At 36.9% G+C, this 26,322-nt stretch overlaps 2 protein-coding genes across 2 annotated transcripts; both read left to right on the top strand.

Moving 5' to 3' along the window:
• The first annotated feature begins 977 nt into the window (after positions 1–977).
• On the top strand, positions 978–4,169 carry LOC123876054. Its single transcript, XM_045922181.1, has 4 exons — positions 978–2,136; positions 2,256–2,473; positions 2,860–2,936; positions 3,178–4,169. The coding sequence occupies exons 1-4, from the start codon at positions 1,949–1,951 to the stop codon at positions 3,520–3,522; spliced, it is 828 nt and encodes a 275-aa protein (XP_045778137.1). The 5' UTR covers positions 978–1,948; the 3' UTR covers positions 3,523–4,169.
• A 7,061-nt stretch (positions 4,170–11,230) lies between these two features.
• On the top strand, positions 11,231–13,506 carry LOC123876087. Its single transcript, XM_045922226.1, has 3 exons — positions 11,231–11,623; positions 11,960–12,051; positions 12,991–13,506. The coding sequence occupies exons 1-3, from the start codon at positions 11,383–11,385 to the stop codon at positions 13,483–13,485; spliced, it is 828 nt and encodes a 275-aa protein (XP_045778182.1). The 5' UTR covers positions 11,231–11,382; the 3' UTR covers positions 13,486–13,506.
• Positions 13,507–26,322: the final 12,816 nt, after the last annotated feature.

The following is a 26,322-nucleotide window of genomic DNA, read 5'->3' as shown; positions in this document are numbered from 1 at the left end:
TTTGTTTATTAAATGAAAGAACCTAACCTAACCTAACCTTTTTTTTATACGCGGGAATTACCTAACCTAACCTAAGGCCCTCCCCCCGCACGTACGCGCCCCTGCCAACGGCCGCGGTCCAATTTATCACATTGCCTGGCTACAAGTAGGGAATTATGTATTTTTGTATGTTTGTATTGAATAGGCTCAAAAACTACTTAGAGGGATTCTTCCGAATCCGTATAGGCTATATTTTATCGCGGAAAATAGAAAAAATAAATGTCCACCCGTGCGAAGCCGGGGCGGGTCGCTAGTATTAGATATAAAATGCATACTATTTAAAAAAATGTGTAAATAATAATTAAGATTAAATTAAGGAATAAAGTCTTTGAAATTGAAAATTATCTAAACCTATAGCTTTCATTTATTATTCCGACTGTCTTGCACGCCACAATCGGTAAGCAAGGAGTTCTCGACACCTTCGTCCTTCTTCTAAATCCTCTGCTCTGCTTTGACGAGGATTCCTCTGCAGCATGCCCATTATTTGATTTTGGCACATTCCAATTACAGTGCAATTTTTATTTTGGCCTGCGCATCCATCTGCCATTAATCTGATTGTATCGATTTCTTGTGAAAATAAAGTATTGTTCAATCGGTGAAATACTGCAGAAGCGATTAACTTAGAATCTTTGGCATAACTGTCTTCCGTCCAGACATAGCTGAAAGTATTATTTTTAGCAAGAAACAGTTAAAAATTATTTTGCTATAATCCGCCAACAGAAAAAATCTGTATGGTCAAACATGCAGTTACAAGCTAAGCACCGCTTACCTCCCCAACCAAGCAATAAAGCCAAGTTCCCAAGCAAGCACTGCCACCACCATTCACATGCAACACCACACAAGACTTTTCCACTACTCTCGACGCACGTTTCGCCCCGACACCGGAGCATCCTCAGGAGATTTCGACTTTACAATGCTGTATTGTCTCTGTTTAACATTGTGTTTGAGGGCCCAGTAACTATAGTAAAATTATAGATATAAAATTGTCGGGAATAATATGTTATTTGGTCAGGAATTTTTGGGAGGGGCATATTTTTCTGGCAGTCATAAGACAAAATTGACACATTTGGTGATCGATCTTTCAAGTTATCATAAAAAGCTTCAGCCCTTTTTTTATGAATTCTTTTTTGAATCATTAGATCCGATTTAGTTCTTTCGTCAACACATGTTTTGATTTTTTCCGTGTATTGTAAACATACGGAGCAAACATCAGTTTGAGGTGAGCCAAATCCTAGGTTAAATTTTGTGTTAAAAATGTTTCTGAAATAGCTTCTCTTTACATTTACGGAGCTGTCCGCTTGGCTATTATATATTTTCCACAACTTGTTAACACTAAGTTCTGCCGGTAGATATAATCTTTCGCTACTACCTCGACAGTAGTGTGGCTCTGAACAATTTATGCCCAATTTCACCAACGACCCCTAAACAGTCACATAGTTAAGCGACCGCTAAGCTAAAAGGTCCCCTAAACCAACCCTTAACTAAAATTTGTTTTCACGAACGCAACTGTCCCCTAACTATGGGACTCCTCCCTATGTGACAGATTTTTTTTGACGATAGTGCTTGAAACAAAATTATAGGTACCGGTTTTATCGTAAATGATTTATTGTTATGCAATAAATACATATTCATGTCTTATTTTAACTAAGAAATATTCATATTGTATTTTGACCGATACATATACGCATTCTAAGTGAATATTTAATAAAAACATCGTATTTATAGGCTATGTTAGACAAGTCACCGTATTTGACACTCTTTTTGATCTGTGCCATAGCCATAGAGTAGGAATGAGAAGTGCTTTGACCACGCTTTGACTGTTACGATACGAGGTAATAGCTTAGCTATATTGTATTTTGTGAACTTAAAATCAGTTATTTCATTTTGTAAAATACATTGTTTTATAATTATGGGCGAAAATAAAAGAAAGCGATGCCAAAATTTTACATTTGATGAAAAGGATAGACTTGTTAAGCTTTTGGATGATTATAAAGATATAATTTTAAATAAAAAGACGGACGGCACAACCAATCAGGCCAAGAATGAAGCGTGGGTTAATTTGTGTACACAATTTAATTCCACAGGGACCACAGCTAGGTAAGTTATAAACATAAACCATGCCTTGTAAGCAATTTTGTATGTAATGTGTATAATAAAGTTTTTGTTTTACTTACTTGAATCTTTATATATTTTTTACTGTATCACTAATATTTCAGAAGTAAGGAATCCCTTATGAGAGTCTGGGAGAAAATGAAGACTGATGCGAAACTTTACAAGTCGCGTTTCAAAAGCAGTCATTCTGGCACCGGAGGTGGTCCATCATGTTTTAACCCTGATCCAATACTGGAGCAAGTCAGTGACTTGATGGGCCGAGGGTGTACAGGGATAGCTGGCGTCCAAGATTCCGATGCTGACGCACAAAGCAATGAAACCAGTTCGAAACCATGAAATGATCGAAGTTTTGGTATATCAAGATGAAAATGTAAGTATTCTAGTAATTATTATGTATATTTAAAGTGTTTGTTTATCCTTCAATCACATCACAACGGCAAAGCTACAATTGTCACAGTATCCGGGTCACCCACATTATATGAATACAGTAGAGCCTCGATAATCCGTACTCTGAATAATCCGAACGCCGCTGTAATCCGAACTGCCGACTGCCCCTCTCTCTCCCTTACCGTGACCGCTGATCTTATATTTTGTTACGCAAGAGACTGACGAATCTGGGAATGACGAGTCTTTTGTTGACAATACTTCAGCTTTAAACGTCAAGAAATTCCTCATTCACACTTATATCAGTACTGAATACTTGTTTAGATTGGGCTGATGAAAATGACTTGTCTTTATCCGAAAAGATGATGCTGCGTAATTTGAGGGACAAAGCCTTTTTTTTGGTCAATAAATAGAACCCGCCAAACTAAAATTGATGACTTTATGAATAAGTAACGTATTTTGTGGTTTAAATATGTGTTTTATAGTACCTGAATAAATATTTTTTGTCAAAATATATTTGCATTTTTTTTAACATACTGTAATTTGAACGCTCCGTGAGTCCGAACAGGGGTTATTTTTTGGTAGTTCGGATTATCGAGGCTCTACTATACTTATGCTGTGTTTTTTTTTTTACAATTTTAGTGCAATACAAGCAATATAGAAAACATTGAAAAAGAAAATAATCTTGATGAGATTGCAACACCATCGTCGTCTCAAGTTTTGAAGTCCACACATCCTGTATGGAAAAGACGAAGACCAGAACTCAAAGCTGAAGCTGTTTCTACAGTATGTGGAGGCTTCAAAGAGTTAAATAATAAAAAGGTTATTGCGGAGGAGTTGAAAATAAAAATTTTGGAAGAAGAGTTACAATTTAAAAGAGAGTTATACCAGCTGCAATTGGAAACGGCAAAAAGGGAGTTGGATATCAAAACAGAAGTATACAACCAACCAAAAGGTATGTATGTTTTTTATTTAATGGTGAAATAACAATCATATGCATTTTACATAAAAAATGAAATATTTATTTATAAGTTTTCAAAATATTGTGTCAATTGATATCTGCGTGCTCCATATGTTGATGATGCCCGGTAGCTAATCAGCTTCGGTAATAGATAAAATAGCTTTTCGGCATCGGTGAGTAATGGATTATTATCTACCACTGACTTGAAGGTCGTATAGAACATCTGAAAGGATTTTATGTCACCATCGAAATCTAATATCGATATGGGAGCCAGCTTTGGCTTGGCCTTTAGAAGCGCGGGACTCACAGTATAATATGTTTCCGGTGTCGAATCGGAAGTTGAGCATTTTGACAGAATCCGTTTGACCCTACTACACAAAGTCTCAAAAGCATACAGACAGTGATAATTAGGACTTGCTTCAGGATTTAATTGCAATAAACAAGAATTACAATCGTCCACGATGGACTCGAATCTTTCGCGCAACGAATCAATCTGTGACGATTCATCGAGAAAATGTTCCCTTTTTTCGTCATTAGTATGAATGTCGTCATCACGAAACAATTCGAAGATATTTTGCATAATTCCATATGTAGCTTCACGTGTAGCAAGTAAAATAGTCAATTTAGCATCTTGAATATCTTCACTCTCACTTGAATCTTCCTTCGATTTAGAATCAACTTCAGGCGGCATTTTATAACGCGTAAGTAATTAATACGTAAACAAAATCACAAAATGTATAGGTAAATTATTAAAATACTATAAACAAGCAAAGTCAGTTAAATTGCGTAGTTAACTTAATCAGCGAGCGAGCGCCGGAGCGCGCGCGATGGAGCAGCCGCCGCCCGACCCGTGGCAATCTGATCGACACGCGTCTAGTTCAAACGAATCTCAATCTTATGGATAGGTTACACAGTGCGAGGAGCTGATGTGACTAGACAGCTACTGTGTCTATGTACTCGTATGACAGTAGCTCGACTCGCCTCGCTCGGTCACACTATGCAAACTGCTGGCGTCGCACAAGACAGCTACTGCATCAGTGTACTCGCATACTTCGTCTGTATCATGTCTCGTGCAATGTTGTTGCAAAATACACGTTTAATCACAGTACATACCACAATAAAAGCGGTCACGAAAATACTTTGTGTTGAAATACTTAGAATTGAAAAAGCTATACAAAAAAAGGAGAAGAAAAGACGTATTTGGGTCAGGAATTGGCTGCAAAGAAAAGGAGCAACGCATACAATATTTAAAGAGCTATATGATGAAGATCCCCGAGAATATAAAGCGGTTATGAGAGTGACACCTGAACAAGTGGAAATACTTTTAAATAAAATTGCTCCAAAAATTCAACGTGATGATACACTGATGAGGGACGCGATACCTGCAAGGGTGAAGTTGGAAATAACCCTAGTATACCTTTCTTCAGGGATATCGTATAGACTGTTGTCGGTATTTTTCAGAGTTTCAAAAGCATCCATAATTAAAATAATACCAGAAGTGTGTGCTGCTATCAATGAAAGTCTAAAAGATTATATCAAAGTAAGTAATTTTTATTATTCATAATCAAATTCACAACGGATTTGTTAAAGTTTATGCACATATTAAACGTGAAATTTACATAGTAATAATACTTAATAACTGCTGTACTGCATAGGTTATTTCGTTACTTTAGAGATTGATATTGCTGCAGCAAGTACATCATTATTATGGAGTATAGATTGTGAAGATTGATCCTGCAGTGGCGTAGAGAGTGCAGATATTGTAGGTTGAATAGGTTGATAGTTTACAGACATTGTTGGTGAAGGATTTACTGGAGCTCCGGCTGCGAAAATTAGGAGATCTATCAAAAAGTCGGTAGATATGACATCACTGAGCCCAACGGTCCGCAGCCGTCTGCAAAACTTGTTCTATGTAGGGTTCGCTAGACGCGCTCGTACAGCATTTTAGTGGTAAAAACCGCAGCCGGCGAGAAGAACTTGCGGGTTTCGTAGGCCTATATTATAAGTTTATTTTATTAGTTTTCTTTTTTGAGACAACGTTACACAATGTACATTAAAAGGTTGATTCTTCCACTATAACAAAGTGTGGAAGAAAGGATTCGATCTAAGACTAACCAAATCAAAAGTTTTGAAGAGACAGGTAGCATTAAGTCACTTGATTTAAGTGCTGTGCTTTCATTGGTACCTGAGAATGAAATTCTAAATGGATGGGCATACATAGCATCAGAAAGCCCAGATGATAATCAGAGTAAGAAACTTCGATTATACATATATTATTAAACAATGGATCAAAGTATAGGATGGTGAGTTTAGAAAAATATGGTGCGTTTTTAACGAACGTCATCGAACTACGAACTTTTTAGAAGGGTGTCATCATGCTTTTAATAAAACAGTAAATAAAAATAAACCCAATTTAAACATGTTGCTCATTACTTTAGAAAAAGATGCTGCTTTTTATAGAGTTAATAAAAAACAAATCTTAAACCATTTCACTCCGACGTCAAATTGCCGCAGAAAGAATAATATTCTGAGAGATGATCGCTTATTCACAGCTGTCAAATGCAGTTTGTATTTGGCGAAATAACTAAGGTTATTTAATACTTATAGTGGAGTCAATGAATAAAATATTTTTAATAATATACTTTTTACAGATGGCGATAAATTGCCTGAAGAGAGCAAGGAAACTGCAGATTTGCTGTTCTTTTTTGATAGGTAACTTGTTTGAGTCTGCGAATGTGAGCTCCAGGAAAATAGAAGGGGGGGGGGGGGGGGAGATATAGATGTGCTATGACACACGAACTCACCTCATCACAAATTATGGGAGGAAAGCAAACCAATTTTAAAATCAATGCAATTTATAGGGAACAATGGAAAGCCTACTATGGTTCCATCATTATCATTATCCAGTTGGATTAGCCGTAGAGACTTTCCAGATAATACTAAATGACCTCAATTATAAGAATGAAAAAATACATTTAAGTTTGGAAACAAGCCTAATGTGTCTGGCATGTACCTACTGATGACAAGGCATGGTGGGTATCGTCCATTTACATTCTCAGACGATTGTCGCCCGTCATTCGCATTCTAGTGCTCAACCACTCAACTCCTTTTAAGCGTTTGCACACTGTAAACAAGAGCAAATACTAAAAAAATAATGATTTTCCGGGACAAAATGCCTATGTCAATTACAGTGACGCAAGCTACCTCGGTACCAAATTTCATACAAATCGGTTAAGCGGATGGGTTTTTAGGAGTCCCGTGGGAACTCTTTGGTTTTCCGGGATAAAAAGTAGCCTATGTGCTAATCCAGTATATTATCTATCTCCATTCCGAATTACAGCCAAATCCGTCCGGTAGTAGATTTTTCGTGAAGGAGTAACAAACATACACACACACACACACACAGACACACACATACAAACTTTCGCCTTTATAATATTAGTGTGATGTGTGAAGTGCACCCGGAGTCCACGAATCAATCTTCCTGTCTGTGTTTAGAGAGATATGCCGCTGCCATACATTTATTTTAGTATCACTGCTACTTTCTGTTACTATTTTTCTTTTTATCACGCTTCAGTTTAAAACAGTTAGATTTTACATGATTTTCCTTGTGAAAGTAGTGGCACTTCACTTTTTGTTTTTAAATATAAGCAGCTTCAGATATATTATGTGAATTTGGGCCGTTTTTTCGCAATTCCTCTTGTAGTAGACGAGTTCTCACGACTTCACTCGAGATATTTGATGTTAGTGAGAATGTAGACAAGTTAGACACGAGCGAGTCAAATTGCTGTGGTAGACCGCTCAGTAATAGTTACGCTACTTCTTCGTCATCTATTTTTCGGCCAATATCGGCTAACTGTTGTACAGTGTCGAAAGTGTTGTTTATGTACTTAGTCATGTCGTTGAAGTTCTCTTAAAAAAAATTTAATCTAAAACGGAACCGATTCGCAAAATGACAGGTTTTTTATTTTCAAAATTCATCATGGTTATTTTATTTTGATATAGGCGATGAATTTTCAAGCACTTAGACACAAGGCAGGCGATAAATCACCTGTACGGCATTACTTCCTTCGGGCTGACGACAAAAAATTTTAAAATGTGCTGGAGGCAGTACAAGCGGTCTTCTTACAAATTTAAACAATGTTCACCAGATCAGTTTATCAACCGCGAGCCAAGATCCGATCCGAAGTGGTGGAAACACGACTCCGACTCCTTCTACAAGCATAGAAGTGCCTAAGAAAAAGACTTAATTACTATACGATACTATTACTACGATTAACTACGATACTAATCCTAGTATGGAGGTAATGATTTCCGGCATGACAGCATTGAGAGGATACCCTTTTCGGCAATTTGTAGAATGTGAGGATTTGAAAATGGTTTTCAAAAAATCAGGGCACACATTGCCGAAATCGGTCGATACAATACCTTTAAAAATTATGTTTTATCTATATTTATATTTAGAATTATTCTCATATAAGTGAACATTGTTCTTCTGAGAAATAAACTCTTTAAACCTACAATACAAAGTATTGTTGTGCGAGTGGCCATTCAAAAGAAAATCGAACTAACGAACGAAATTGAAAAGCTACGCAAGGAGGGCCGTAAGTTTTCTATGTCGTTTGATGAGTGGACACCGGTTCGAAACCGTACATATCTGAGCTTAAATTTACACTCGCGTCATTTTTTTACACTCTGTCAGACAGAGCGTTAGTTAGCTGCTCTGGTATACTTGTAACCAGTAGCAGCTAACTACGAAATAATTTAGAACGCTTTAGTTAAAAAATACGAAGATAAAAGAACTTTGGCATCGATGTATTTTGAACAGATTCTAACATTCAAATGCATTCAAACTCCCTCTCAAAATTCATTAGATTCTTTTATAGGCCAGTTTTCTTTAGCTCAAGCGGCTTTAAGACGGTTAGAACTTAAAGACTTAGCTGATTTTATTTTCATTCATATTGCCTTGACTAAACTCGATAAAGAAACGGTACCGCTATTCGAACTTATCGCCACGAAAAGATTCCATCGTTCGATTCCTTAGTACAGTTCTTTTTTAAATTACTGACTCTACTAATTACTCTAATTACTGAGTCTACTTCAGATAAATTGCTTGAGTGAAAAGATAACTTCCTCACCACAATGAGCTGGGGCCCTACTACCACCGCTAAAAGTGATGTGGGCTACATTACACCACACACACACATAATTAAACACATAATATAAACATACACACAACATAATATCTATTTTATCCGATGGAGCGGGAGCTTGTGTACTACGCGATGATGCAGCGGCGACGGTATACGAGGACGCCAGTTCCTGGATCCGATCTGCGAGATCTGCGAGCTGTTCCAGATACCTTATGATACCTTAAGATGTTGCGCTTACCTGGAGAATTTTTCCAGGCAACGATTCCCCAATCCACCGATATATCGGATTTCACCACTCGGATACGTCAATTTGCATCAAAGATAAAACCTTCACCAGCTGCACGTCACAATAAAAGCAAAATTTTTATCTACAAAGACTTATCTACGTCCAGTCATGTATTTTTAAGGGACGATACATCACGCGGCTCTTTACAGCCCCCGTACACCGGCCCTTACGAAGTACTAGAGCGTAACGAAAAATTTTTCAAAATTTTAGTTAACGCGACGCACGTGGCATTATTTACGCGATCTTATGTGTCGTACCGTTTTGTGATCTTTTACGTGAATTTAGGTGTAAAACCAATGTGGTTGTAGTATAGAAACCGATGCGCATGTGTTGTATAACCGTATATCACTATTTACCTTCTCGTTGTTAATAGAAATATAGTAATATTTCTAAATCTTTATTATGGGCATTTTCATTGCTAGTGATGTGTCACGTAATCATTGAATACCACTAGTACCACCCATAGTAATAATGTTTTAATATTCTTTTGGCAATTTCATACAAGTTTTACATTATAGTTGTAGAGTCAAAACCATATTAAAACATTACTACTATAATATACATTATACTATATATAATAATACCTGGGGCCTTACTACGATGGTAGTAAGGCCCCAGGGCACCGGTCTACGTGCCATTGATGTATTACTGCCCAAGCATTTGATACGCTTAAAAAGAAAACTGAATTGTCTGGTAAGAGAATGATTTGCGCTCTTGTAGTGGATCAAATGGCTCTACGACATCAATCCAAATGGACTGGAAGAAAAACAGAAGGCTTGGTAGACTTTGGTGGTGGCTGCAATAGTAAAGTTATTGCCACAGAAGCCTATGTCTTTCTTTTAGTCGAATTGAACGAAAGCTGGAAGCTACCTGTGGGTGATTTTTTTGTAAAAGGTGTAAGTAGTGAGACAAGAGCACATTTAATTACTTCGTGTCTGAGTAAGAGTTTTGAATCTGGGGTAGACGTTGTTGCAGTGACCTTTGACGGCTGTCAAGCTAACTTTTCGCAGCGAACATATTGGGCTGTAATTTAAAGGATCCAAGTAACTCAAAAACAACGTTCAAGCATCCCAATTGTGATAAAGAAGTAGCTTTGATTTTGACCCTTGTCATATGCTAAAGCTGGTTCGAAACACTTTTGAAGCGAAAAGAATTAATTATCTTTAACGAGTTCGATAAAGAAATAAAGTGGCATTTGGTTTAAATAACCTTCAAAAAAATCTAGGTTTAAATTTCGGGAACAAACTTTCAGAGCGTCATCTAAATTTCAGGAATGAAATAATGAAAGTAAAATTGGCGACACAACTATTCAGTAAAAGTGTTGCCAAAGCATTAATTTTATGCGAGAAATTACTTGTGTCATCGCGAATTAAGAGGGGGTACAAAGTGAAAATGGCAGTTTGAGATTTGATTTTTACAATAGTAGATCAAGTTTCACCTACCCGAAAAAAAACATATAAATATTACACCATAATGTCAAGAGACTGGATACGTAAAAACATAAAAGAATGAAATTTTATCTTTAAAAAAATTCACGAAGTTACGTCTAATTTTCGACTAATTTCAATTAATATTACCAAGAGCTCACCTAAGCGATTTAAAAAAAAAACTATATTTTAAGAGATAATAAATAAGAGATTTTTGGCGTTTACTACATTCCTATTCCGCGCAAAACGCGATCGTCTGTCGCACCTGACACGAGGCTTTGGTCATATTTTTTTTCATCAACTAGTCGCGATCCCTCCATTGAGACGAGAAGACTGTATTTCTGTGCTCGAGCGCCGATAAATTATTTTGTTTTGTATTTTTTAGATATAGCGTGTAAATTGTTAAGTTGAAGTGTACTATCGCTTTTAACTACAAGGGTCCTTCCTCTGGCATGGAGGCAGAAATTATAGCAGAGGGATTCCGGAATTCGATAGATCTGTATAACCTCATATATGGACGAGTTATCGCAGATGGAGATTCCAGCACCTACTCAAAGATCCTGGAAGAAAGACCGTATAAAGGCATAACCTCCGTAATATGTGCAATAAATTAGTAGCAGTTAGTAAAGACACAAAATACCCATTAGGGTGCTCCCTCACCGGGAGCATTCGCGTGTAATGTAACGTTACAGATTTGAGCATTACATCAGTGAAGGAGGAGAACCGAGCATTACAATGCGCACCTTGTAATGATACAAAACGGGCATACATCAGTGAAGGAGGAGAACCGAGCATTACAATGCGCACCTTGTAATGATACAATGTGTATTATCTTGATACAACTTGTAACATCAATGCGCTTCACAGCTTCAGCGGGCGGGCGGGGGGCTTCACTGCCCCTAGCCCCCCGCCCGCCCGCTCAGTAGCCTACGTGACAGTGAAGTGAACGCACGTTGTCATAAAGTGTTTCTGACGCTTCGGAGATTTTTTTGGCGTCACGGACAGTTCTAAATTTAAGTAATGGCTTGGGACAAAGAGAAGACTCTATTATTCATAGAAAAATATAGGGAAATCAGGGAATTATGGGACCCTAAGCATCCTCAACACTTTAATAAAATAATAAAACAAGACGGTTGGGTGAAATTATCGGATCAATTTGGAATAACCGTAGAAGAATGTCAAAAGAAAATCACAAGCCTTTTAGCATCTCTTAGAAGAGAAAAGAGCAAAATGAAAAAAAGTGCTTCAGGAACCGGAAAAGGTGGGTAACATATTTTATTTATGTACCTACATCTACTTTAGTCATGACAATAACTGTGACAAGCAAGGGGTGAGTGTGAGTGGCGGAGAGGTCACATTCCACACGACTCGTGGGTACCTAGGGCACGTTTTGTTTGTTGATGATACCTTCACTATAGGCCATTTGTTTAGAAAAAATGTAAACAAACTTGATTAGAAATGATCTTGATCAATGTTGATTACACTTCAAAACTGGGCATCCGCATACCTAAACAAGTGGACTATAGGTGCCTTCACCATACTATATTTTGTCAGAATATTTTTCAATTCAGTACATATTACATAATCTATATTTCAGGTGCAGAAGAAGTATATACTAGTACCTGGTTCGCATATGCAGCTTTATCATTTATACTGGACAGATATGAACCACGGAAGACAACAGATTCAGTTAGTATATTATGTATATTACATTTAATATCTGTTTACACAAGTTTTAAATATTTTTTAACCTATCAAGGCTAAATAAAGCAGGACATTAATAAACATTAAGCATATTCGTTTTGCCATGGTACTGCTCCTTCTTGCGAACAATAATTACTAATTTCTTCACGTATCTCTTGAGGAACTATTTGTGCTGCTTCTTGTTGTTCATCCAAATCCATTAAACCAGTATTTTCTTCGGTATCAGCCCTCCAAGATCCTGGTGTGATTACTCCTAAATTGTCCCTGTCGAAAGATCCCGGAGGTGTGTACAAATCCCTACTTTGCCGATTTCTTCGTAAGAAGTTATGTAGGTGTGCTATGGCATTAACTACTAAAGTAGCATTTTCTGGTTGCAATAACATGGGTTTCCGCAACACTCTGAAAACTGCTGACATAATGCCAAACACATTTTCGACTACTCTCCGTGCTCTACAAAGTCTGTAATTATAAATTCTCTCCTTTGTTCCTTTACGATGATGTCCTGAATACACTTTCATTATATTTTCTGATAATGCGAAAACTTCATCCCCAATAAAATAATAAGGAATTTCTTTGTTCCGCATCGGCAATGCTCTTGGCTGTGGTAGATTCAAAGATTTATTCTGCATTTTAGTATACAAATTACAATTATTAAATACTCCTCCATCAGAGATTCTCCCTTGACAGCCACAGTTTATATATATTAAATTGTAATTTGAATCCACAGCCGCAAATAGAACTATACTAAAAAAACCTTTAAAATTATAGTAATCGCTTCCACTTCTGTATGGGGCTTGCAGGACTACATGTTTGCCATCTATAGCGCCGACACAATGAGGGAAATTCCACTGGTTATTGAAGTTTTCAGCCAAATTTAGCCAACCATCTGGTATGCTAGGTAACTGAAAAAAAACCTTGTTTTAGATTCCTTGTGAACCTGGGACACAAGACTTGCAGGAGACTCGCGACAAGCCACCTGAAAATCCTGATGCACCACAACGGAAAAAAGCGAAGGTGGATGGAAGTGATGATATAATGCACTCGACTTTCCAAATTTTGCAAGACTTTACTTCTGCTAAATCGGATGAATGCACTACTTTTGGGAAATTTATTACTGAAAAACTCAAGACGTACTCTCATAATACTAGGGCCTGTGTACAGCACCACATTTCCAATATCTTGTTTAGTGCCGATCGCGGTGAATATGAGTACATGTACCAGCAACATGGATATTGGACTCCTGATTCTCAACTTTCGCGTAATGAATCAAACCATGCTGGACCATCAGGCCTCCAAAGTACACCCTCACCAGCAGCAGTTCCATCCACTGCAGACGCCCAACTTTCTTCGCCTGAAGCCAGCATTAATAGCCAAGAAAGTGAGGGGTTTATGCGTGAATTTGGAGATCTGATTGATTAATAAACTAGATTAATAAACTCACCAGTATATTTTCTTTTAAACATCCAATTATAGCTTCACTCACTTCTTTGATAATACAACTTATACGTAGGTCACTCAAAAATTTTTGTCGTTTGATATTCAAACATGTTCATACATGCATAATCCAAACATTGGCGTGTAGTACGCAGATCATTACATTTACTCACAAACTTTAGCCAGTTATCGGTTCGTTTTTGTTTGAAGTGCACACTTTAAAACTAAAAGTATGGCTTCGCTTTCGAGACCCCAAATTCGAGCGATAATTTTTTACAACTTTCGACGGGATCTGTCTAGGCAACAGTGCCAAGAAGAGATGGAACGGATATTGGGTGATAATGCTCCGTCTCTAAGGACTATCGAAAGGTGGTACAAACAATTCGAGCGAGGCGACTTTAGCTTAGAAGACGATCCACATCCTGGGCGACCGCGTGACGTTACCACTCCTGAAACCGTGTCTGCTGTGGAAAAACTAGTTCGGGAAGATCGTCGAATCACTTATGTGCAAATGCAAGAGATTCTCAAAATATCTGCAGGGACATTAAATACAATATTAAAGGAATATTTACATTTGAAAAAAATTTGTTCTCTTTTTGTACCGCACAAGTTATGTGACGAACAGAAGGCACATCGAGTAGACTGGTGCAAAAAGATGCTTTTAAAGTTTGAATCCAGCAAGTCTCGTGATTTATTTTCTGTTGTGACAGGTGACGAGACCTATTTGTATTATTATGATGTTCCAACTAAGTCTCAGAATCGGATCTGGGTGTTTGAAGGAGAAGATTATCCGACAACCACGAAGCAATCCCGATCGGTTAAAAAAGTAATGATTGTTGTTTTTTTCGGTCGTCGCGGCATTATAAAAACGATACCATTAAATACACAACGCACTGTAACAGCAAGCTGGTACACTGAACACTGCCTGCAGCCGCTTTTCAATAAACTGAAAGAGTTGCGCCCAAACAGTCATTTGCGTACGTGGTTCCTGCATCACGACAATGCTCCGCCTCATCGTGCTCAGCAAACTGTTAATTTTATCAAGTCATCGAGTATCACACTTATGGAACATCCCTCGTATAGTCCAGATTTGGCGCCGTGTGATTTTGCATTGTTTCCATATGCCAAAAAAGTACTGAAAGGTCGCAAGTTTTCAACTGATACGGAACTTCTGGATGCTTGGGAAGAAATCTGCGCTACAATATCCGAGGTCAAATGGAAGGAGTGGTTCGACGACTGGTTTGAACGTATGAGGAAATGCATAAGCTGTGATGGAGATTATTTTGAAAAAAAATAAATACTAATAGTGTAACGACAATAATTATTGAGTAACCTACGTAATCTGATTGGACATTCTAAAAGTAACCTGCAAACTTGAATAAGAATCACCAGATGCGTAAAATCGTAATGTAACAGCTAATCTTTCTTGCACTGTTATTGCTTGTCTATAATTAGTATCTTCTTTTTTAACATATGGTCCAATGAGATTTATTAAGTGTTCAAAATCCGAAGAAGAGATTCTTAAAAACATTTTAAGTTTACTTATGGGTCGGTTGATTCTTTCTAAAATATCCAAACCGCCTGTATTTTGCCGGTTTTGATATAATTCATGACACCAATATCGTTTCTTCTGTGTTTTTTTTTTACGTAAATAACAATGTCGAATTAATATTGCCGCACTCAGCACAACGACCGCTTCGTCTGACATCTTGCTATGAAATGCTGAAAATGCTCAAAGTCGAATCAATATTACATTACACGCAAATACTCGTCAGTCAGGGAGGTAGAATTGTAATGTAATGCTCAAAGACGAATCTATATATTACATTACACGCGAATGCTCGTCAGTCAGGGAGGTATTAATGTAATGTAATGCTCAAAGACGAATCTATAATGTTACAGTACACGTGAATGCTCCCGGTGAGGGAGCACCCTTACAAATGAGAAAAATGCTCACCACCCAAAGGATACTCGCAATCAGAAAAGTGATTTGTTTGGCAATAAAAAAGCACAAAAACGATAACGCTGAATTAGGAGTGCGAATAAATAGCCTCTACGCCGATATTTCAAATGCATATAATCACGGATTTGGACATCACGCTGAGTGTGAAGGTCACTACTGCAGTAGTGAGAAAAAAAGTGATGATCTTGTGCCAAAAGTAAACAACTCGACATTTTGGTTCAAAATCCAATATATTGTAGGCATAGTTATATAAATTATATTTTTTTTGGATAAAGCAAAAAGCTATATATAATACTTTGGCTTTTCTACCTTTCTTCGCAGTCTACTTTCTTGTATTGGATTTTCTTCTGTCTCTACATTTTCACGTCTCTCTTCTTGAGTTATTTCAGGTAGTATATCATGTGTCACATCCGGTTCTCCTTCTCTTTGATTCTCTCCTAGATGAGGATCACATAATTCTTCTAAACTTTCATTAGTTGATGAGGAAGAGTCCTCATAACTATTCTCTACAGGAACATCAAGTAAAACTATTTTTTCTTTAGTCTGTATTTGTTCTTTTTGCCTTTCTGGATTAATAAATACTACATCCCTCTTAGTATGCACTTCCTTTTTGTCTTCATAATATACCCTATAACCTTTGCTATCATCATAACCGACAAAAATAGCTTTCTCTCCCTTTACATCCAACTTTCGTCTGTTTGCCTTCGGAATGTGGACGTACACATGATCACCAAATACTCCACCTAAGCTCTGAATGTCAAAATCACGCTTATAAAATGTTTCATAGGGTGTCTGTCCTTCTACTCTACTCTTTGACGTTCTATTCAATACATATACTGTGGTGTTCACTGCTTCTGCCCATAGATCCTTTGGCAAGCTCCTACTTTTGAGCATAGACCTAGCAGCTTCTACAATTGTTCTCATATCTCTCTCCGCTTTACCATTTTGTTGAGGAGCGTGGGCCACAGTTGTCTGATGTTGTATACCTCTCTCTTCTAAGAACTTTTGCATATCCCTATTAATAAACTCACCCCCATTGTCCGTTCGAATCACTTTAACTTTGAGCCCTGTCTGTCTTTCTGCCCATGTAACAAAAAGTTTCATCTGAACAAATACATCACTTTTCTTCTTCAGAAAATATACTACACGGTAATTCGAATAATCATCCTTTATCAATAAGAAATATCTAGAGCCTCCTATGCTATCTACCTCCATCGGGCCACACACATCAGCATGGACCAACTCTAAGCATTCTTTGGTATGCTGCTCCCTTCTAGGAAAAGGTAATCTATGCATCTTACCTTCTAAGCATGACTCACATTTAAAACTTTCTCCTGTATATGTAATGTTATTATTATTGAGTACTTGTTTTACATACTCTATACTCTGGTGACACAGCCTCTCATGCCACTCGCTTAATGAAGCAACAGCTGCAGCACCTTCGTAAACATAGTTTGACACTTTCAGCATAATAATTTCCCTCACGACTTCCTAAAGCACACAGTAACTTGTCTTTGTAAAATAAACACTGTTTGTTCAACATTGTGACAGTATAACCTCTTTTAGTCGCACTTGGTATAGAAAACAGGTTAATTTTAATGTCCGGGACATGCAGTACACTGTTCAATGTTTACTCAACATACATTTCTCCATTATACACATTTAGTTTTACATCACCAACCCCAACAATAGGCAAACACCTTCCATCTCCGACAACAACAAATTGATTCGGCATAGACAATGAATTATAGTTTGTAAACAGTGAACGATCTCCTGTCATATGGCTGCTCGCACCACTGTCAATCACCCAGCATTGATTGTATGCTCTATTGTCTATGTAATTCAAAAACTCACTCTCCAACTCTGCGTTCACAGTGGCTATGACAACAGTCATAGCCACTGTGAACGCATTTCCTGAGTTTCCTTTCTTTGATGAATTTCCACTGTGTTTTTCTATATTCTCACGGTTAGGACAGTGAACTTTCAGATGATTTCTTGACCCGCACAGGAAACATTTGCGATTATCCCTCTCATTCTTACAATCTTTAGCAAAATGCTTTGGATTTCCACATTTGTAGCACTTTTTGACAAATCCACCTCACTTCTTCGCAAACAATGCCATGTTACTCTCTTTTTTATCTTTGTCTCTGGATTTCAATCTGTCCTCCTCTACAAGCAGGCGTGCCACCAAATCATCATACTTTTGCTTGGAAGTTTCAACTGACTCCCACGCAGAGATAAAGTGACTATATGTGGCAGGTAATGACAATAAAACTTTAGTCATTAAAAATTTCTCTGACACCTCTTCACCTGCCTGTTTTAATTGACAAGCCATCTCTTGAACTTTAGCTAAGAACACTGACAGCTCTCCATCTTCAAACTTGCATTGAAGAAAACGTTGTTGCAACATCTTGGTACTTGTTGCTGATTTTGCTTCAAAAACTAGAAACTATTATCGTCTGGGCCTTGACGTCCTTCTTCGCCCACTCCGTCATATTTTTTTCATCAGACTTTTCCGTTCCATTCACTACAAGGAACACATCCGCCCCTCTCAAGGTAACCGCCACTTGGAATTTCCACACATTCCAATTTTTCTGGCCTTCTAGTTTTATAACTATATATAGAATAGTCCAAGAAATTCGGTTCAGCCGTTTGAAAGTTATCAGCTCTTTTCTAGTTACTGTAACCTTCACTGGTCGGGGGTGTTGAAAATTTTTAATTTACACTTGTTTAAAATTCCCGTGGGGATTCCTTGATTTTCAGTGGTAAAAAGTAGCCTATGTCCGTGCCCAGGATTAAGCTAACTCAATACCGAATTTTATTTAAACTGTTGGGTCGTGAAAAGCATTTGGGTAAAAAATATATATAAGGGGGTGCCTCGACTGGGCATTCCACTGATCTCCGAACAAGAGTGAGCAACAAGAAAATAGGAAAACGAGAAAACTTTGGGAAAATCGCTGCTTCACTCCGCCTCGGCCAGCAACTGCAGAACAAAATAGCGCATTTTCATTGCACCTCGGGCTTGGGGGCGAGATTCGATACCCTGGGAGAGCTAACCCCCACAATTTGTATGTACTGTTACACCCCTTAACTGTAACCTAAGCAGCTGACTCAGGAACAGCTCGGTCTTGACGCAATATCGGATCAGGTAGTTTTCAGTCAGTTCGGTTTCAGACCTCAACCAGGTTAAACGTCTTTTAAATTTCAATATACATGTATTTTCAAGTATAATAAAGTATAATTTTATTTTGTGTAAAATATTTTTTTTTTAAAACCCTACCGGGTGATCCTTTGTAACATTGGTGGCAGCGTAAAGGGATATAAAAATACAAAATCCCTGGACCCTCCGTATGTTCCCAAACTTTTATTCTTATTTTATTGTAAAATCAGTGAATTAACTACTATATCCAGTGTCAATGTGAAACTATTACAGTGATAATAACAACCGTGCTATTCTGTGCCGTGCTGTGCTACTCTGTCCTCTGTGTCCTGTGGGGGAAATCTCATCCGAACACTTGTTCGTGTCCATACGTGTTCACCACTAAGCCATCGGGATATCTGCAGTTCTCCGAAATGCAAGCGTCACTAATTAGCGTTATCGCCGCCCACGTATTCATGTGAGTCGAGCATTATTATTCGAAGACGATACCTAGCATTTCGCCTTATCTCAACGTTAAAGCGCTCAATGCGAAAGTGTGTCTGTCTGTCTGTCTACTAAGACAACTTACAACTTTGCAAGCCAATAAGTCTAGATGTATAACAATATGTAGGTGGGTGGTTGAAGTAGTCAATGGTCGTCTCAAAAGGGACTTCAAACTGTTTCGCCAAGACTATTTCAATAGAGCTGGCAAGCATTTAATGACTGATTTTCAAAATGGATGTGCCTTAACGAATAAGTTCCATCCGCTCATAGAAGATTATCCTGAAGCTTCAGAATATTTGGCAATCGCAAGACAAAGACTGAATCTGGACAATGTTTTAGCCAATACTGTAAGAACAAAAAGTCTTAACAGGAGGCGAGCCGACTTTGAAACCATTGACTCTCGCCATCCTCATTTTAGATCAGTTCCCAAGACTCACCATAGGCGATTTAAAAAAGCTTGCATTGGGAACATATCAACTCAAGCAAGCTCGGTCATATTATGGAGAGCATGTGCGAACAAATGGCACCTTCAGAATAGGAATAAATAACCAAATAGAAGATGATCTTCCTCTGATTCTAGGCACAAATAATTATTTGTTAAGAGGTCGAATAAAGTCAAGACATATTAGTAGCAGAACATACTATGTCTACTTACTAATCAGCCGGGATGAAAATATTTCAAATACGACCGAAGCTATCAAAGGTTATTCCTGCAATTGTCTTGTCGGTAATAGAACAGTGGGTTGTTGTGCCCATGTAATGGCAGTGACGTGGTATCTTAGCTAGGGTAGATTTAATCCGCTACAGGCCTGCAGCGGATACCACCGTCTGCCACACACCTATTTGAGGAGAAGCGCCTAACAGACTTTGTGAAGGATAACGGGGCGGCAAAAAAAAAAAAAACGGCAATCTTAGAGATCATGGATTTTTTAAAATAGAGTTGCCTAATAAAGAAGATATGAAACTACTGGCGTACATAGGCTTAAAGAATAAATTGCCTTATTATTCTCATGAGAAAAGTTTTGAAAAATTACTAATTAAAGCGAAAGGACCCAAATCTCCTAGAGTTAGAGCAATCATTCACAAACAGGTAGTGGATGCCTTCCCTGCTTCAGCTCCTCCTCCTTATGAAGGTTCTGAATCTGATGATGATGATAAAGCAGGTTTTTCTGTTGCCTCTGCAGTTCAAGCAGCCCTTTCGGAAACCTGCCCCTTCTGCCTCACAAAATACATCCAGGCAACCTACTTGGCGCTCACGACCAACCCAAAACCTCCCAAGTATTGCCAAAGCGTGGCTCAGCACATCGAACCGCCGCTACTCGAAAATATATCAGCCCAAAGCAAGACCGACAAGCGACGCCAGGATAAGAGATATTGACAGATTCCAGGGAGGGCAACTGAGGAGATTTTTTGCAGAGTGGCAGAAGTTGGAAGCTTCCAAAGTCAATTATCAAGACTATTTCAGGTTGCACAATACTCTTCGTGGCGAAACCATCCTCAGTTCCCTTCCACGAGAAAGAAGGTGAAGTGATTCTGCGTCGTGCTTTCGGAGACGAGGAACTTAAGAAGAAAAAACGGCGCCGTTTGCAGACAAGAAGAAATTTGACTGTCTCAGAGCTGTTGCTGCTTTCCTTCTTTCAGAAATTTTCCTACCCCTTTGTATAGCAACGCGTCACTTCGATTTTAACAATACAGTCCATTTCGGTTACAATACTACTGCCTTAAAATAACGTACCATAACTGGCGCAATCAATCAGTATAAGGCATTCTGTACCAATGGTAGATGCTCTTTACGGAAGTACTTGTAAAAGTCTAATTGAATAAAAATATTTTGAACTTTGAATTTTTTGTGCTAAGGATGCTTTATTTCTGTGGTATGCAATAGTCTATTATGTACTGTTTCATTAAAAATAGTGATAAAGATATTTTATTTCAGATTACTGATTGTGACCTCAACATTATACATGTTGATGTAAAATTTGGAGGTGCTACTCATGATAGCTTTATATTTAATAATAGTATAGTAAAAAGACATTTAGAACAGCTGAATTGTGAGGGAGAAACAGTTGTAAGTTTACTTACTAGGTTAGTAGAAAAATTTATAAGTCATAAGGCCTAGGCAGATAGAGACGCAATGATTGTAGCTTTTAGTGAGAATCTGTTATGTACGTCTTAAATGCCATTGTTCAATTTTTCAGGTGACTCAGGTTTCGCACAGAGGCCATACATGATGACTCCGTACACAAATAAAGTCGCTGGTTCTCGACAGGAATTTTATAATAAGTTTCAAGGTTCAGCTAGAAATTCAATAGAAAGAGCATTTGGAATTTTAAAAGGTGTCTTTTAGTTCATAGGGTTCTCCATATTGACCCAGAGATGGTGGCCAAAATCATAATTGCTTGTTGTTAAAAATTGAGTTGAATTGTCAACAATAATATAAAATTATTAATTTATCTAATGCAGGTAGTTTGATAAAATCGATATTTGGCTCATTCGATGTCATACAATCTGTTGCTAGGAGGCCAACAAGATTGAACTTGCATAAATACGGGTGTTTTGAAGGTTTTAGTTTAGTCTCCTTCTGAGATTCGGAGCGATATCGCATATTTTCGGTATTTGGATTGTGAACTGAATAATTAGATGTTGTGATAGCAATCACGCTCTAATTAAATTATTTATTTTGGCATTAGTTTGTTTAGATTAAAACTCTCGGATAACCTTACACATCAAACTTGTGTTTTTTTGTGTTGGTTTTGGAGAGGACATTCCAATAATTCGATAAAAATATTTAAATAATACCTGCTTTTCTGAGTGACGCCAATACATAATATATGTAATCGAGCCGGATTACCAGCACCGTCATTGCCAAATAACATAATCCGAGAAGAAACTCAAATAATGGGCATGCTGCAGAGGAATCCTCGTCAAAGCAGAGCAGAGGATTTAGAAGAAGGACGAAGGTGTCGAGAACTCCTTGCTTACCGATTGTGGCGTGCAAGACAGTCGGAATAATAAATGAAAGCTATAGGTTTAGATAATTTTCAATTTCAAAGACTTTATTCCTTAACTTAATCTTAATTATTATTTACACATTTTTTTAAATAGTATGCATTTTATATCTAATATTAAGTCTTAGTATATGTTAGTCTTGTTTTGTAGTTAAAATAATTTATTTTAACTTAATAAGGCTCTCTCCGTCACTTACTCCATACAATCGTAGTCCCAATTTCATTTGAATATGAAATTCCTTTGCTAATAGATCACATATTCCTTTAAATACACAAACACACTACTGTTTTAAACAAACTGATTTTTCAATTATTAATGAAGAGATACTTAACACCAACTGGGAAAGACATTTTCAAGACAAATCTGCTAATGAAGGTGTCGATTTATTCTATGAAACAGTCTATGGATTTATACGTAAATATATTCCATCTAAAATTATAAAGGCTATTTAGCTTCCCAGTTTGGTTTAATTCATCCTTAATATATTTAAAGGTAAGACCGCACTGGGCGGAACTGCGCTGCAGCGGAGCGACACGACACTATTTGGTGAAGTTCGGTATACCGCACTAGAACTGCAGGGGCGCTACAGTTTTGTCCGTTAGTTGGCCGGCAACCACTAAAGGCGATGGATGATATTGAGGACGTGATTATAGTGTCACTACTTTGCGAGGAAGAAGAAAGGCTAATGCAATCAAGAAAAAAGCCGAGACTGTGGGTTCATGACATTCCGAAATCGCGATATGAAGAATTAGAATATCATATCGCACGCTTAATCCAATACTGTCACTATCCAAAAAACTTAACTTTTCAGTAGAGCCAAAAAACGTTTTTTGTGGGGTGAATATGAATGATACGTTAGAATTCATGCACAATTTAGTTATTCTTTGATACAGAAAATATGGGTAAATATTGTATCTCAAATATAAAAACAAAAAAGAATTGATTTAGTTATAAATAATTTATATTTTTTCGTTATTTATATTAAAGTGTCACTTTGACTTTCATTATTTTACTTTATTTCGTCTTAGTGACATTGTGGACTTATTAATCAATAAAAATAAATAAATAAAAAAAGCTTTAAAACAATTTTTTTATTACCAAAAATGGTTTTATTTACTTTTACAGTGATAAAATATATATATTGATTATCACAAGAAAATAAAAAGAAACATTTTGTTCAGATACAAATTTATTTAAATAAATCTAGAATATCCGTTTACCAAACATAAAATTCTGTTAGTTAAACAAAAAATATTCAAAAAAAAAAAACAACAACCATCTTCTCCATTATCATTGTACATACTATAAAATAATCAGACTTATCTCCAGTATTTTTTTAGAAATGTACGAAATTATATTTAAAAAAAAACAAAATTCAACAAATAACATTATTGGGATAGAAAATTTTAGTGAAAAAAATTATAAAATACCATTGTAAAACAATTCTGCATAATACCGTGGGATTAAATTGCTGTCTATTAAGGATTTTAGGTCATTCTTTTTTCTGGTAGTTAATTCTAATTTTGTATTATTAAGTTGTTTTAACGGAAAACCCAGACGGTTTGCATTACGTCTAGAGCGAGATTGTCGATTTAGGGCTATTTCATTAAACTGGTTTTCAGTAAAGGAGTTTTTGTAAAGTATTCTTATTTCTCCATGGTTTTCCTTGACAAATTTTATGACTTTAATGTCGGAAAGTCTAACTGTGTCCCCATGTGTATTTTTATTAAAATGGGTGCCACATTCATATGCTAAATTTTTTAAATCATAAAAATCGGAATACAGCATTCCTTTAACATTATAAGTATTGCCTCGTTTTTTGGCTGATTTTATTAAAGTGATATATTGCTCAGGAACATAAATTGGTGATGACTTCAAAAACTTCCTAACTTCTTTTTCTATAACAGAGTGTACGTTATCGTTCTCATTTTGTGTATGGCCTGATATCAAAAATTTATGTGTGATACTCTTAATCCTAAAATTAGCCAGAGCATACATGTACATAGAAAACATAAATTGGTTTTTCTGTTGACCACAACAATTGTCTGAATAGAAAACTATTTCTAAATTAGGGTCATTGACAGCTTGCGCTTTTTCTTTTATAAATTCTAAGACACAGGAACCAATTTCATTCGCTCCTCTTAAGCTATCCACTTCACTCCAAACGTAACAATTACATTTGTCTTTGTTTAACTCACAGATGGTGAAATTACAAACGTTAAGTTTTGATTTGTAATAAAAAGCAGAAGTCTTACACATCGGAAGAGGTAGCACTGCTTGTAAATCATAGCATGCAACTATGTAATTTTCTTGAACCTTTAGCTTATCCTCATTTTTTTCAACTCGACTGAATTCTTTTTCCGTGTGATGTTCCAGATATTTTAGCTCATTTTCTTCCTTTTTAAGTACATCCATATTTTCAAAAGCAGCACAAAACTCGCACATGTCCTTTTTTGGTATGAAAAAGCTTATATTATAATCTTGTTTAAATATTTTCCGATAAGTATGTTGCTCACCGGCTGGCTTTCCTTCGTCTTCACACATTTTTTTGTAATCCCTGTATAAATCCATTAAATTTTTGCCACCGTCAATAAACTCCCGACTCGTCTGTTGCCTCAAGTAGTGACTCTCGATACGCGGTATGGAATCAATATGATTTTTTATACCCTGTACCACTTCATCGAGAACCTTGTGTTGGTTCCCATGTTTCCCCCTCTTCTCTGGCTCTACAATACCACTATCACACATCTTCTCTAATACAGTTCTAATCGGTCTATCATTTATCCCAAGAGTATTTTAAAAAAATATTTTACAAACACGTACTCTGTTTTCTCCCAGTGTCAAATGGAAAGCATGCTTTGGTTTACGATTGTTATTCTCCCTTTTGTAACTGTACTTTGGTGTAACAATAGTCAAATGTTTACATATAAAATCCCTCTGTCGAGTTATACAGCCCATTTCCCAATATAGCTTGAAGATAGCATTTCTATGATCTTCATCAATTTTTTCTGAACATCTTAAACGACATCGTTCTGTACAAGGAGGGCCCATGCGTCTTTCCGAAATAACTCTCTTAGTTTTGGATAGTGAAACGTATTGTTTTCCTGAATTACGTAACTTCTTAGCGGTTTTTTTCTTATCATTTATCACACCCTTACGTTTTTTTTTTGTGGGGGAAACCATACGGACTGGAACGTTAACATCAGCTGGCTCACTGCTAGAGCTTTCTCCATGTGAGGCTTGGTTAAGTGGTGGGACATAATCAGCGTCATCATCATCTGGGGAAAAATCACCTGCTCTTGACGATGCTATAGAGGATTTTGATTTAGATGAACAAGAACTTAATGATCTTGCTCTAGGTAATTGAATAGGAATAGATTCTGGAATCATACTATTTTGCAAATATTTGGATGTGCTCGGTAGATTCTCGGCCGCTTGAGTCAAATACTCAGTACTAATATTGAACTCCTTAGACTGGATTGAATCTGAAATATGTGTCCCAATGCTAGATGAAGATGAATTACTGCTTGAAGAGGAAGAGCTGCATGAAGAAGATGAACTACTGCTGCTTAAACTACGTAACTGTTGATTGTTTTGAACCGAGATCTGTAGCGGCTCTACTGGTGTAAGAGTATGAAACACTGGTTGATGTGAGTTTGTTTTTTCATCACTACGGTCATTTTCTTTATTTTCAAGCGCGAGCTTCAGTAAAATATCGCGCCGCTGCATTGTTTTGCACACCTTAAAACATGAAAGCCATAAATCAGTTTTTGTAGTGTACACTTTAAAATATAGAAAATAATACCTAAAGTTTAAATAATGGAATCGTCCGAAACAATATTTTGAAAGCTAACTCTAGTATGAACAATCACGAGCGCTAGAATCTGCTCATTTTTAAAACAAAATCGCCACATAATGATGACAAACATGATGACCACATCTGTGAACCGCCCCTTTTTGTGAGGACCAATATCTATTAAAACGAGAAAGATGAAACCAATAGTACTTAAAATAAAAATAAAAAATCGGAAGAAACGTAAACCTTTTTACAAAAAATACTCGGACGTCTGTGATTGCTAATAATGATTAACAGACTGTCTGACTATACTTTTTACGAAAAGAACAAAAGAAGGACAATGAAAGAGAAATTTCTGTAGCTGCATATATACTAGTCTTATATAATAGTACAATAGTAATAATATATAAT

Source organism: Maniola jurtina, chromosome 21 (genome assembly GCF_905333055.1).
Source record: "Maniola jurtina chromosome 21, ilManJurt1.1, whole genome shotgun sequence".
Lineage (NCBI taxonomy): Eukaryota > Metazoa > Arthropoda > Insecta > Lepidoptera > Nymphalidae > Maniola > Maniola jurtina.
The sequence above is the reverse complement of the archived record's forward strand: the minus strand, read 5'-3'. Positions and strand labels throughout refer to the sequence as shown.

What these genes read in the sequence shown, in the direction of transcription:
- LOC123876087 (XM_045922226.1), top strand. Translation starts at nt 11,383, where the DNA reads ATGGCTTGGGACAAAGAGAAGACTCTATTATTCATAGAAAAATATAGG. An exon ending in TGCTTCAGGAACCGGAAAAG is followed by an intron (nt 11,624 to 11,959) that starts GTGGGTAACATA and finishes TCTATATTTCAG; the next exon opens with GTGCAGAAGAAGTATATACT. An exon ending in CACGGAAGACAACAGATTCA is followed by an intron (nt 12,052 to 12,990) that starts GTTAGTATATTA and finishes ACCTTGTTTTAG; the next exon opens with ATTCCTTGTGAACCTGGGAC.
- LOC123876054 (XM_045922181.1), top strand. Translation starts at nt 1,949, where the DNA reads ATGGGCGAAAATAAAAGAAAGCGATGCCAAAATTTTACATTTGATGAA. An exon ending in TCCACAGGGACCACAGCTAG is followed by an intron (nt 2,137 to 2,255) that starts GTAAGTTATAAA and finishes CTAATATTTCAG; the next exon opens with AAGTAAGGAATCCCTTATGA. An exon ending in GGGACAAAGCCTTTTTTTTG is followed by an intron (nt 2,937 to 3,177) that starts GTCAATAAATAG and finishes TTACAATTTTAG; the next exon opens with TGCAATACAAGCAATATAGA.